Genomic DNA, 15,031 nt, shown 5'->3' with positions numbered 1-15,031 from the left:
ATAAAGAAGATGTGGCACATGTATACGATGGAATGCTACTCAGCCTTAAAAAAGAATGAAATAATGCCATTTGAGGCAACATGGATGGACCCAGACATTGTCATACTGAGTGAAGTAAGTCAGACAGAGAAAGACAAATATCATATGATATTGCTTATATGTGGAATCTAAAAAAAATGATACAAATGAACTTATATTTATAAAACAGAAACAGTCTCACAGACATAGAAAACAAACTTGTGATTACCAAAGGGGAAAGGAGGGGAGGGATAAATTAGGAGTTTGGGATTAACATATACACACTACTATATATAAAAATAGATCATCAGCAAGGACCTACTGTATAGCACAGGGAACTATACTCGATATTTTGTAATAACCTATATGGGAAAAGAATCTGAAAAAGAATATACATATATGAATCACTTTGCTGTACACCTGAAACTAACACAACATTGTAAATCAACTATGCTTCAATTAAAAAATAAAAATTAAAAAAAAGTTTAAAAGAAAGTAAAGATCCTGAGGTATGGAAAAGAAATTTTAGATATTTAAGTTTTCAGCATGAATACTTTTTAATTGTTTGAAATGTTATAGTATTTTATGAGAAAGTTACACTCCTCAGAACACAAGCGTTAACTGTTTTTTGTAATGTTGATGTGATTTTTATATACTTGAAGGCCAAATTACCTCCAGATGAATTCTGTACGTATCAAATAGACATTAGAAAGTCAACAAGAAAAGAAAATTCAGCATGAATAAATCTACTTTTTCATGAACCTACTACGTTGGGATACCTGTTGCTCCACGTTAGTTCCTCAGGAAGGGTATAATTAATATGAAACTGTTTATGCTGAGTCTTTAAAAGCAGTATTCTGATGTACTGAGAAAAGTCAGTAGAGTTTTATGAAATCACTGTTGTCTTAAAAATCATTTTTGACTCAGTAGCCAAACTGTTATTATTACGATGTTTCTTATTCTTACTGAGAAATAGATACGGGAAGAAAACTGTGCATACTAGCACACAGAGTTAATAAAACTCTGCTGAGTATGTACGTTCATCCTCACATGCAACCTACGTTGTAGCCATAGCCACAGACATATCATTAAAACATAAGACTGCTAATCATTAGAACGAGTTCCTAACCTATGAATTATTTAAGCCTTACACAAGGCAAAGTTATTTCTCATTTCCTTACCATTTAACTTAAAGCTTGAAGACTCAATAAATCCTGCAAATCTAGCAATAAGAGCCATGTCTGATATATGATGCCAGATGTAACGCTGTTTGGATTCTTACCAACCCAAAACACTGTTTTCTAAAACTGACTTTGTGTGTTTCTAAAACCATCTGTGGGAAAACCATATTCACACAAGCACAAAAGGATTGATCAACCTCCGTGTCACACAAGAAGGAACAGTTTAGTCTATCTTATGAGGCTTTGTCATAGAATTTGACACTTTTGATCACTTTCTCTCCTTAAACACTCTCTTCCCTTTGTTTCTTCAGTAACTCACTCTTCTGGCTTCCCTCACAACTCTGGCTGTCCCTTCTGCATTTCTTTATAGGCACCTCTTCTCTGGTCCATTCATTCTCCTTCAAAGATTGGATGCAACAGAACTCTGTTTTTGTCCTCGTTTCCCTTTCTTTCTCTTCCTCACAATCTCACATATACTCATCACTTAAGTTACCAAATACTCATAATGCTATATGCCCAGCCCACATTCTATCCTAAGCTTTAGACATGAATGAATATCCAATTGGCTAGTTGCCATCACCACAGAGACGTCCCATGAGAACCTCAATGTGTACCCAACGTAACTGAACTCGTCATTCATTTAGTGTACAATAACTGTTTGCTGAGTGCCTACCCTGAGCCTGGGACTGGGTTAGACAATGAATATATCACTAAGGACAAACTGACTTTGTTTCTCCCCTAGTGAAGTTCATTCTGCCCCCACCAGTCCTCCAGCTGTCTTCCCTGTAGCAGCAAGTGCTACAATTATCCATCCAGCCACCCAAGTCAGAAAGCTAAATAGCCCTCATGACTCCCCCTCTTCTTCACAGCTCATGTTCACTCACTCACCCGGTCTTATCCATTCTCTCCCTTTATTTCTCTCTACTCTGTCATTTTTTTTGTTCTTTAGTGTAATATATTCCACAGGCTTAGTTTAAACCACCTTCACCTCTGGCCGGCAGTGATCTCCTAAACAAGCTTCTCTGTTTCAGGTTATACTTAAAACCCTTTAAAAACCTTCAATTGACTTTAAAGCAAAATTCAAACTTAGCATGACGCACAAAGGCCTGAATTATAATTGCCTATTGACATGCCTATGCCACACCGTCAAAGCTCCTTGACTGCAGCCGAAAGGGCCCCATTTAGGGTCCTCTTGTTCTCGATTTATAGCCAGTTAAATAACATGAGTAATCTGATATAAGAGAAACACAGGGCGCTTCCCTGGTGGCGCAGTGGTTAAGAACCCGCCTGCCAATGCAGGGGACACGGGTTCGAGCCCTGGTCCGGGAAGATCCCACATGCCGCAGAGCAGCTAAGCCTGTGTGCCACAACTACTGAGCCTGCGCTCTAGAGCTCATGAGCCACAACTACTGAACCCATGTGCCACAACTACTGAAGCTCGTGTGCCTAGAGCCTGTGTTCCGCAACAAGAGAAGCCACTGCAATGAGAAGCCCACGCACCGCAATGAAGAGTAGCCCCTGCTCACTGCAACTAGAGAAAGCCCGTGTGCAGCAAAAAAGACCCAACACAGCCAAAAATTAATTATTTTAAAAAAGCGAGAAACACAGAATGGACTCATCTATAGATGAGTGCAGATACTGGACCCTTTGACTTTTTTTTGTATTTATGTATTATTGGTTTAAATTGTTGTTCACTAAAGCTACTGCTACGTGAATGATACTAGCCAACATTTACCTAGCACTATCATGTATCAAGCATTTTACATATATTAATTCACTCAATCATTACAACAATTCAGTGAGATTGGTAGCATGACTGTCCCCATTTTATATATTTGGTAGCCAAGGCACCAAGTAGTTTAATGATTTTCTGAAGGAAACATAGCTGGTAAGTGGTGAGACTGGCATTCCAGGCAATGGTTCCAGAACCTGTACTCTTAACCATCATACACTACTGCTCAGAGTAAAACGATATCGTGCAAGGTACTAAACAAGAACTTTAATTTTTTTAAAGATGATACATATTCATCATACAAATTGTATAGAAAATATAAAAAAGAAAGTAGAAAATATCCCAAATCCTACCATCCAGAAATAATCACTGTTAACAGCTAATATAAATTACTCCAGATATCTCTTTATGCCTACAGCTAGATAAAAGGATGTATGGATAGGTAAGAGAGATCGATAGATGGGACTTCCCTGGTGGCGCAGTGGGTAAGACTCCACGCTCCCAATGCAGGGGACCCAGGTTCGATCCCTGGTCAGGGAACTAGATCCCTCATGCATGCTGCAACTAAGAAGCCCGTGTGCTGCAACTAAAAGTCTCACACGCTGCAACAGAGACCCCGTGTGCCACAACGAAGACCCAGAGCAGCCAAAATAAATGGATAAATATGTTTTAAAAAAGAAAGATATAGATAAATGGATGGATGGATGGATAGACAGATAGATAAAATTATGTTTTAAATACTATCTACTGATTTATTTATTGCAAGATAAAATTTGCACACCTACTCATCCACCCTTCTCTTTTTGTCAGTTGTATTATTATATTATCGTTATCAATATCTATAAAGTATAGATGATTCCCCTAATGATAATTCCCCCACTGTTTTGATTGATTACTGGCTATTTTAATCAAAACCCTCCAGCTCATCTGAGGGAACAATGTGCCTCGGTAATTCATGATTTGGTCACCCTGTGTTATTTCTATGTGGGCACATTTCACTTTTCCGTCACTTGTGCACACCGGTTCCAAGAGATGACACCATTCCGTCCTCTCCAGTGTTCCCCTAACTCTCCCAAATAAAAGCCTTCAGGGCCACTTACGCCATACTCTCGGGCTCTAGTGCACAAGCACCGATCGCTTTTGTGACATTGACAAGTAGAGCTCGGTTTGTTCCCACGAGGAGGTCCACGAGTGGCTGGACGCCACCACGTTTGCGGACGGTGACTCTGCCCTCAGACTCTCGGCAACACTCTCCCAACGCACCAACTACATTCACGAGCACTTCTTCCGGCTGGTCCGTTAAAAGTTCCACCAAGGCTTCAATGGCTTTGTATTCCCGAAATCTAAGTTCACCACAAGCAAAAGAGGGTGGGAAGGGAGGAAAAGAGGCGAACAGCATTATTTTGGGTATAAAGTTAGCTGATAATCATGTTAGTGATAATACTGAGAGCTAAAATTTACTAAAGGCCGACCGTATGCTCATTCCATCTTTACAGCCACCCTGTGGCATGGATGCTGTTACAACCCCGTTGTCAAAAGGCTAATGTGAAGCTTGGTAAACAGTGAAGTCAACCTCCACACCCGACCTTCTGCGCCCTTAAGTGCTGCACTGTACAGCCCGTAAGACACTACAGCTGCTTCCAAAGCTGGGCGCCGACAACCCCACTGTGCTAAGGGTTTTCCCTCAGGTTACAGGAATTACTCTACAGGAACAAAGCAAAATAAACCTTCGTGTGTGTTAAACAGAACATGTGAATTTCTTGTTAAAGAAAGTCACCACCCTGAAACGGGAAAGAGTTGCCCCAGAACACCCATCACAGCGTGTGTAAACTCTAAAAATATACGAAAAGATAAATTCAAAGATTAAAATCAATCAAGTGGTCCTAAAGTTTACAAATACTTTAAAATCCAATGAAATCGCTTTGAAAATGACCACGCTTTAAGACTAACATGGTTAGCTGGCATTTAGCTGACTCATTTATCTGTAGCAAAAGAAAAAGAATAAAACCACTTCCATTTCGAAAGATCCTGTGGGAAATGCATTCCCTCCCCTTGCTAGGCCTCTGCAGGAAATATCAGGGACACTTCTCATTTACATGGCTGCCCACATGCAAAGGAGTCCATTGGCACAGGGAGCTTACGTCAGCACCCCTTTCTCCTACTGAGGCACAGAAACCATGGTCGGATGGTGGGATGGGAAGAATCCCTTAATCCTGCCAACCTAGTCCAAAAGGTACAGCTTTGAAAACTACAGGAGTAGCCTTAGAATCAACCCTTTATATAAAATAGCATGAAAATAGAAGGACATGTTTTGATGGCCATATTTTAATACGGAACATTGGACGCCTCCACTTACTTGGTCACATTCTCTTTGCTGGTGGAACATTTCCATGTGGCCCCTGTGACCGCGGCCAGCCGTTCCTTATTGTCAGTGTTACTGAGGAGAGAAGCCAGGGCTCTGAGTCCTCCATGCAGCCTAACCAGCTCGCGGGTTTCCTCATCTTCGGCACACTACACAAAAGCCAAATCAGACGCTGGCGTTGATCAAGGCGTATCAAGCTTTCAGTGACTGCTAAAAAGGCTGCCATTCTAGTAGCTGGGAGACCTCTTTTCAGAGAGTAGCATTTCCTGAAGGAGGCTTCAAGTAAAATACAACTCTTGTCTCTATACTGGCAGCTGCCTGACAGGACCGCTTTTCCTTTACGGGGTTTTGGCAATGTCTAGAGGTTTCTACATACTTGGCAATCCTCCCAAGCCAGTTCTGGGGTAGCCTGGGCCTCTACCAAGACAGACGCAGAGGTTGGCAAGGAACCTAGAACACCACATGCATGGATGGAGGATTTCTGCAGTGCTGTAACCCAGAGCCTTGGGAAAACATAGTAGATAGATGAGTGATGGGGATTCCGTCAGATCTTTAATGACCCCCAAAATCTAAGAAGTGAGGAATTTCCCCAACAGCGTTTCTATGCCCAGAGCAGTGGGTTATATCAACAGCAACTGATACGTTATTCAGACATGTTTATCTGAGGTTGACATGCTTGTGTCAACCTTTGAAATAAATACAGGCTGCACAGATGTTCCCAACACATGATCCTTCCCAGTTTATAGAGCCAAAAGATGCCAAGTTTAGCATAGGTTTGATATTAGTCTAAGTGTACAGTTGTTCTCTAAGGCCATGAACTGCATATCGTGCATCACCCATGAGGGCCCCTACAAGAAATCCCTTCACAATGCATCACACAGCACCTGCCACGTCTACCTTCTATTAGTGACGTTCAGCTCTGGCTCAACTGCAACTTTAAAAAATCAATCACTATTTCTAACTGACCCTTAAAACATACTCATATGAGGCATATATACAAGTCAAAGGGAACTCTTGTACGGTGCTGGTGGGAACGTAAATTGGTGCAGCCACTGTGGAAAACGGTACGGAGGTGTCTCAATAAACTAAAAAGAGAACTACCATATGACCCAGCATTTCCACTCCTGGGCATTTATCCAACAAAAATAAAAATACTAATTCAAAAAGATACATGCACCCCAATGTTCACAGCAGCATTATTTATAATTGCCAAGAAATGGAAACAACCTAAGTGTCCATCAATAGATGAATAGATATAGGAGAAGTGGTACATGTATATGTAATACGTAATGGAATACTACTCAGCCATAAGAAAGAACACAATTCTGCCACCTGCAGCACATGGATGGACTTGGAGGGCATTGTACTGAGTGAAATACGTCAGAGAAAGATAAATACTGTATGCTATTGCTTACATGTGGAATCTAAAAACTACAGCAAACTAGTGAATATAACATAAAAGAAGCAGACTCACAGATACAGAGAACACACTAGTGGTTTACAGTGGGGAGAGGGGAGGGGCACCACGGGGTGGGGGGGTGGGAAGCACAGACTTCTGGGTGTGAGACAGGCTCGGGGGTGTATGCACAACACGGGGAAGACAGCCAATATTGTGTAATAACTGTAAATGGAAAAGTAACCATTAAAATTATATAAAAATTAAAAATAAAAAAGACTATTACATATCCCTGTTACGAGTGAGCTATGTCCCTCAAAACTCAGATGCTGAGGTCCTCACCCCTGTGCGTCAGAATGTGACAGAGGTAATAACAGTTAAATGAGATCATTGTGGTGGGCTCGAATCCAGAACGCCTGGTGTCCTTCTAAGAAGAGGGTATTAGGGCACAGAGGAAGGACCACGTGAAGACAGAGGGAGAATGACAGGGGAACATGAAGACATCCATCTACAAGCCAAGGAGAGATTCCTCAGAAGGAACCAACCCTGCTGACACCTGATCTCAGACTTCCGGCTCCCAGAGCTGTGAAGAAACAGATTGCTGTTGTTTAGGCCACCCAGTGTGTACAGTTATGGCCGCCCCAGAGAACTCATGCGACCGTCTGCTGACTGACCCGAACCCCTCTCTGACTCCATCTTTCTGGCACATTCTCTCACTCTGCACATTTTGAGATGCATTCTTCTAGGAGATCTACTCTAACTAGGCAGAAGCTGGTGCTGCCAATAGCCAGCCAAGTATGAACTTGTCAAAGCCATCTTTTCTTCCCCTTTACCATTCTAATCTACTTTTTTTGTATACTATGAAACTTGTAACCCACAAAAAGTTAATGAAGATTAAAATCAGCAAATCAATAAAAAGATAAAACAGGAATACGCACACAACACACACACACTCATGCATCTATCTCGTCCTGGTGGGAGATTTATTTCCCGAGACCGCGTGTTTGAATAGGATATATGAAAGGCGACACAGAAGCACCACGTACATCCCTGGCTATTTTACACCAAAGTTCCAGCATTTCAGCAGACAGACATGTGAGTGTCTCACAGAATTGTGAGTGTCTCACAGAACTGTGAGTATCAGACATGCTGGAGCGGATCTCTCTCTGACATTCAGAGGCATCTGCCGTTACCACAGGACAGTGGTTCTCAGACCTGTGTGTGCATGAAAGCCCCTAGGGGGATCTTGTTAAAAATGCAGATTCCCGAGCGCCATCCCCGGAGGATGGGACCTCACAAAACAGCACCTTAAACCCCGTGAGGAGGAGCCGCCGCACCTGGTAGATGGCCATGGCGCAGTGCTTCTGCAGCTGCTTATTTTCACTATTCAGCTTCTTTACCAGAGTTTCAACTATCCTTTCAGCTTTGATTGCAGCTCGGTAGTTTTCCTAGGAAAGTAAACTTTAATAGTTATATATTGCATAAACATGCATAAATATAAGTGTCTATTCACACATTTATTAATAACTACACTGAAAAAACTTTCTTAGTAAATAAACACCATAGTCCAAGTTTAACACACCGTTATAACAATAAGAGAATTTAGTCAGCATTTTCAAAAATATACCATCCAGGTATCAATGTAATTAATTTTCCATTAGTCTGATCTTCTCTTTCAAATAGAAGGGTGACTTCTTAAAAAAAATTCCTTAGCAGTCGTGTTAACCTTAAAAGTTATGTTTCCGCTAAAGAAAGTCAAGGTGAATGAGAGCAAGGGAAGCAGAGCTGGCCTGCATACCTCTGAGGCACATTCCTGCAACGTCCCCACCACCGGGATTAGCATGTTTTCATGAGAAGTCTTCAGTAACCGAGCCAACAAAGGGATGCCCCCAGCTCTACGAATGGCTTCTTTATTCGCGTAGCTCTTGCTGCAGCTCCACAGCGCCAGTGCCCCGCAGCGGGCCACCTCCCCATCGTCGGCCTCGTACAGGCTCCGCTCCGCAGGTTCTGTGGCACGCTGACTACAGTCAAGCAGAGCGACCTACGAGAACAGATCAATACAACATAAGTGGGGATCTTCGAGATAAGACTTAACGCTGGGGTGGGATAGGGAGGGTGGGAGGGAGGGAGACGCCAGAGGGAGGAGATATACATATGTGTATATATAACTGATTCACTTTGTTATAAAGCAGAAACTAACACACCATTGTAAAGCAATTATACTCCAATAAAGATGTAAAAAAAAAAAAAGTTAATGCTGCCAGGCTGTAGATGACATCGTTTAGGGGAGCACCCACCCTAATAGGAGATTTTGACCTATACAGGTCCCAGTCTTTAATGAGGAGAGTTAGTGCCCTACAGTCACTGGCATATATTTGGGGTGTGAGGTGGACTTCCAATATCTGGCTGTCACAGCTTGCAAAAGAACCTAGGGCCAGCCTGGCTTCAAAAAAAAAAAAGACTTAACCCACCCCGCAATCGCTGCAGGGTTGCTACCAAGCTCACCTCCCTCAGAAGTAGGAATCCTGTCAGAAATTAACTTCTGTACCACACAGCAGTCAAAGAAACAAACAGAACCTTCGAAACACCTTCCTCCAGACTTGGAAGCTTGTACATTTCCTTCCCACAGGAATTTAAGCCCCCAAGAGAGTATTTTCTTAATACAGCTCTAACATTTACATTAGTAAGATTTGTAAAGCACACCCCCATCCCTGCTATCTCAGAAAAGTAGGCTCCCTAAAGCCAGGAGAACTTTCCAGTGAGAGCTGAATGGCCCGAACCAACCAGGCTCTTAAAACCACGAGGCCTCTTTGGAGGACACAGCCCTCCCCTGCACTGCCGAAACCAACTAAACCAAACGCACAGCAGCCAGGATCCTTTCTCTTCTCGGCAGTAACCAAAGTCACTGAAGCCCTCGAGGGAGAGGCAATTTACATGCATACAGCAGAGTGGCCGGGGAGGAAGGGAAGCCAGGCTTCCCAGAGCTGTCTTAATCCCACGCGTAACCGGAGACCAGATCCCATGGATACTGCCCACTGAACCACGGCCACCGTTTGGAAGGCAGTAGCCCGGACTGAGTCACTGATTCCTAACCCCAAACTCCTGGAGAGAGGACCCTGATTTGCATCAGGAGGACACTCATGGTCTAATTAGTTATGGCTCAAGGACAGGGTGGGCGAAGACGATGTACACGGCTTCCAGGTAACTACCGGGCCCAGGGCAGCAAGACAATGGGTTTGAACACGGGGAAGACGGTTTAAAAGTACCTGTCTATGTACTAGTTATTCCCTCGTTATCTGTACAAAGTCCAAACTCCGTAGCTCTTGGACAAGACTGTGTGAGATGCCCGTGGCCCTCAATCTTCGTCTCTCATGACTCAGCCCACCTCACGCGAGGTCTGGCCACGTTATACCACTTAGTTTCCAAACATTCAGTGTTGTTTCCCAGCTCTGGGCCTTTACCAACGTGGCTTCATCCTCCTTAAATGCTTTTGCCTGATGTGTCTGCCTGATAGATACCTACTCACCTTTCAAGACTCAAGAAAGGTGACATCTCCTCTCTCCAGCCTCTCTTTTTTTTAAAAAAACAATTATTTAAAAAAATTTTCTCTCTATCCTAGTTAATTAACTAATTCATTTAAGTTTTTAAATTTTTCATTGAAGTCTAGTTGATTTACAATATTATATTAGTGTCAGCTGTACAACATTCCATAATTCTATAGATTATACTCCATTTAAAGTTATTGTAAAATAATATCTATATTTCCGTGTGCCGTACAATACATCCTTGTTGCTTAATTATTTCATACATAGTAGTTTGTACCTTTTAATCCTCTGTATTGTCCCCACCCCCTCCACTCTCCCCAGAGAGGTAACCACTAGTCTGTTCTCTGCATCTGTGTGTGTGTGTTTCATTATGTTCATTTGTTTCTTGACCCTCCTTCTCCAAGTAGAGTTGATTGATCACCCCCTCTCAGTTCCTCCACTACTCCCAGTACTGACTTCCTCGAACTACCTAATACACTCACCATTATGCTTATATTTTTGCCCATATCCCCGCTGCCCTCACATCCCCGCGACCATGAGGCTGTGACATCACTGTGGTCGGGGACATACATTTATTTACACTTATATTTATACTTGGATTCCCACCACCTTGTTCTGCAGATCTACACCTCTAGAGGCATCTGAAATGGTTTTCAGTGAAAGGACCGAGTACGCTCTACATACAGAGGAGCACGTAAACTGGCCTCGGGACTGACGGCCCTGGACGTGCAGTGCTTCCGGCCTGGGTGCACTCTCCCTGCTTGCTCAGGCGTCACACCTTTTGCCCAGTCTTATCGAGCTGCCCCTCCAGAGCCTGAATGCCATCTAGGTGCCCAGACCCCACTGTGGCCAGTGCCCTCCTGCCTGCTCTGATCCTGCCCTTGGTTCCCTTGCTCTGGGGCCATAATCAGCCCACGGCTTCATCTCTGTACTGTGTGATGTCCCTCATTTCCAGTCTTCGTTGGGGACTCTTGCCTGCGTGTTACATACTCCCCCCCCACACACGTACCCAACCAAAAGTGGATCCCCAATCCTGGTTGAGAAGTCAGATGTGTTCCCAACCTAGCAATTTCAAGTTTATCCATTAATGGTCTTTCCTGTTCCTAATTTTGCTATTATTTAAAATTAAATTAAAGTGTATGTCATTATTTTGATTACGTGACTGTAACTGTCCAAACTCCAAGGCCCTAAACATGACGCGTAAGATGTCCATAAATCACACATCAGGCATAAGTGTTCTGTCTTTCATTCTCATGGAGTAGTTTCGGTGGACAGCCATGTCAGCCTACCATACGATTTCATTATTTAAGCAGGACAATGATAATCACAGTAATAATTACTTTCCCCCCAACATTTTATTATGAAAATTCTCAAACACACACAAAGGCTGAAAGAATACAGCAACGTCCACATACTCACCACCTGGATTCTATAATTCACATTCTTCCACGTCTGTTTTATCACATAGCTAACTATCTATTCACCCATCTATCCAGCCATAAGTCCACCTTGTTTTTGAGGCAAATGATTATAAGGTACAGTGCTCTACGGATTACAAGTGGATACAGTGAACACACAGAACCTCTTTCAGTAAATTTCTGAACGTGTTTCACTGTGTACGTATTCACATTAAAACCATATGAACTCGATAGATATTTATTAACTGTTTATATGTGTGAGGTCCTGGGCGAGGTGCTGAGGAGGACACTAAGATGAATAAGACACGTCTCTCATCTTCAGGAACCTAAAGTAGGGAAGTGGTGACAATCCAGCGTGATAAAAGCCGTGGAAGCGACTCAAGATCCAGTGAGGATACAAACGCGCTTCCATACTGCACTGCATGAAGGTCCCTCCTGCCGTGGCAGGGGCACTGAGCCTGCTTCTTTCTTTCAGCGATAGTTATTGAAATAATCATTTTTTCTGAACATAAACGTAACACACAGCAAACCGGCAAATGTAGAAAAGTAGGAAGGAAATGTGGTGGTCATTGCTGAGAAAACCCCTGATGAACAATTTTGTGTATTTATTTCAAGTGATTTTTCTGTACTTGTTAGCTCTGGTCTTTAAAAGTTGGGATCATGGGTATCATCAGTTTTTAATCCTGTTATGATTTTGTATAATATTAAACATTCCCTGTTACTATGTAAACTTCCAAAACACAATACTGACAGCGGCCAGTGGACGCTTCTTGTGGATGTGATGCCCATTATTTTACTAACCTCACACTGTAAAACATGCTGTTTTCAGCTGTCACTCCTCTAAGTAGCAATGAGATGAGTGAGTGCCTGCAGCTCTGACTGTCTCCATGGAGGACACCTCCTCATAGTGAGGTCACCACGGCAGAGGACACGGGCTACCAGACAGTGTTCCAGTGCAGAGGGTCTCACCACCCTCTCTTTTTTTTTTTTAACTTTTTATTTTATACTGGAGTACAGTTGATTAACCATGTTCTGATAGTTTCAGACTGAGTGAAGTAAGTCACCACCCTCTTACCGACGCTGCCCACACACACGAGTGTATCCCTACCTATGGGATACGTAAAAGTTACTTCTATTTGTTTAAGTTTGTATTTCTTTGAAAAGTGAGGTTGAACATGTTTTTTGGCTACTTGCCAATGTAAATACACAAAAATAATTTTCAAGGACACGTTACACAAAAAGAAGATTCCCAGAGCACGCCCAGTCGTTATTTGATATCCGGGAGGAGCCGGGAAGGACGGCGGGGTGCCCGCTGCCCTGAGTGGTACTTACTCACCAGTTTGGTGATGCCCCCATGGCGTCTCACCGCCCGCCAGGCTCTCCTAAACTTGGCAACGTTCGCAATTGTCTCAGCTGCCAAACATTTCAGGCTCTTATGTGGAGAGTCAAGAATATTAACCATGACTGGCAAGCCCCCAAGGTCAACAATATTACGTCTGATTTGAGGATTATGGCTGATTTCCTTCAGGATTTTTAACGAACCAATCTAAACGAGAAGAAGAAGTTATAGATGAATGGGTGCTTAATGCGTAACCAGTGCTATATTCTTTAAAAATTCCAAGCTACCTAAAATCCTTCCCCAATTAAGTTTTTTAAGGGAACAGTTTCTATTCCCAGGTGTTACACATATCCCCCCGCGTTTTCCTTCAATTAAGTAAACAAACGTTCATCATTTAAGAAGCACACGCTAATGGAAAAGAGCCAAAAGAGAAGGAAGAAAAGCAGAGAGTTGACAAGAGCAGCTAATAGCTAATAGCAGAAGCGGGTTGTCAGTAATCATAAAGACAAGAAACAAGCAGCAGGAAGGGCAGACGCCCAGCACTGAGAAGAGAAGCAGGTGAAGGCGTGAACGAGGCTCCTCGTCCACCGTGAGCCAGCCACTCACCTTACATTTGACTTCATCTGTCTCAAGTAAGTTTATTAAAACTTCAAGGCCTCCAACATCCCTGATCGCCAACTGGCAGGTCTCTTGCGCTAAGTTGAAGTCCTGCATGCAACACAATGCGATCACTGTAGCCGTCTGATTTCCTCCCTGCAAAGACGCAAGGCCACAGGAAGGTTAAATAAGCTCACGCTCCCATGGAAATTTGCTAAAGGGTGATGAATCCATGAGCCGGGAAGTGCGTGACCCCATACACAGCATGTTCAATTCTTTTAAATTCTCCGAGTGGATTATAATTTGTTAAATGAATCATGCAGAGCTGAAGCCCAAGAAAGCTGAGCAGGGCGTCATAAGATATTGCCCCAGTCGAGAGTCACCACGGAAAGGTGGTCTGCCTGCTTTCAACAGCTGCGACATTAGGTGGCATTAGCATATTAAATAGAGCCGGGGGCGAGCCCTGAGAGATGGTCTGAGGAACGTGAGTTTTATGTGGAGGTAACAGGCAGTCCCTGAACTGTGTACTCTGCAGCGCAAACCGTGTCTGAAAATTATTCTTACACGTGTACACAGAACAGTCTGGGACAGAGGAAACCTGGGGAAAGCAAAGCCACGTGGGAAGCAGCACAGCCGTCCACACGGGGACCGAGAGTAAGTGGAGTGAGGGTGTGGGGCTGAGAAAGAGAAGGTAGTTCCATTAAACCCGGGGACCTACCGATGGGTGGACTGAAGGAGAAGAAAGACCGTTTCACTGTCGTGAACGAAACACTGGCCCACCAACATGCAAATCAGTGTCTGTTTAGCTAATCACCACAAGTGAAGAGCAGTGGGGAATTGCTTTTTAAAAAAATCCAAGAGATTCAAAAATTTGTAATGATTGATCGGTGAATCAGGCCTGCCAGGAAATTAACTCAGAATTCACTGCAGGAATTCTTAAGCAATGTCCACTGATCATTAACGCTTCGAAAATCTTTGAAGAACACAGCATAGTACATATTGCTTCTACTGCTATTGAGAGTGGTTGGTAAATAAGAGTCCCCAAAATAGTTCATAAGACACAAAAGCAACAATTCTAATGGAGCCAAGAATAAACTATTTTTGTAAAAGGTGTTCATAAACGACAGCCCTGGATTTCTACCTCAAAACATAGTAGCAATGACCTCAAATAAACCTCTTTTTTGAGGGAAGACACCTTCAAATTATATTTATTATCATTTGCAAATCATTACTTTATATTGCTATATATTACATACATGTGTATGTAGATAGACAGACTTAGCACAAAAAATGGAAATTATCTTCAAGCTACCCACCCCCTCCTTCACATCACACAAATGCGCACATGCCAATCCTTTGTGAATTCAACACAATATGTTTCTTTTAACATAAGAAACTAAAGTGGGATCAGTAGAGGGTGAGCATCAGCAAGTGAGGAAGGAA

The 15,031-nt window shown here is 42.9% G+C and overlaps 1 protein-coding gene across 2 annotated transcripts in view; it reads right to left on the bottom strand.

Annotated features, from left to right (window-relative positions):
- Nucleotides 1-15,031, bottom strand: part of ODAD2 (outer dynein arm docking complex subunit 2) — a 269,467-nt gene that overhangs the window by 137,128 nt on the left and 117,308 nt on the right. For both annotated transcript variants that reach the window (XM_027122033.1, XM_027122034.1), the window contains 6 exons: nucleotides 13,598-13,744; nucleotides 12,989-13,198; nucleotides 8,488-8,730; nucleotides 8,027-8,137; nucleotides 5,288-5,442; nucleotides 4,032-4,274 (listed from right to left, as the gene is read on the bottom strand). In XM_027122033.1, the coding sequence (XP_026977834.1) occupies nucleotides 4,032-4,274; nucleotides 5,288-5,442; nucleotides 8,027-8,137; nucleotides 8,488-8,730; nucleotides 12,989-13,198; nucleotides 13,598-13,744 (1,109 nt within the window). The remainder of the gene's footprint in view (nucleotides 1-4,031; nucleotides 4,275-5,287; nucleotides 5,443-8,026; nucleotides 8,138-8,487; nucleotides 8,731-12,988; nucleotides 13,199-13,597; nucleotides 13,745-15,031) is intronic.

This window comes from Aethalodelphis obliquidens, unplaced genomic scaffold (assembly GCF_003676395.1).
Source record: "Aethalodelphis obliquidens isolate GAN/ISIS:26980383/991018 unplaced genomic scaffold, ASM367639v1 scaffold23, whole genome shotgun sequence".
Lineage (NCBI taxonomy): Eukaryota > Metazoa > Chordata > Mammalia > Artiodactyla > Delphinidae > Aethalodelphis > Aethalodelphis obliquidens.
This window is presented reverse-complemented; position numbering and strand designations above follow the sequence as displayed.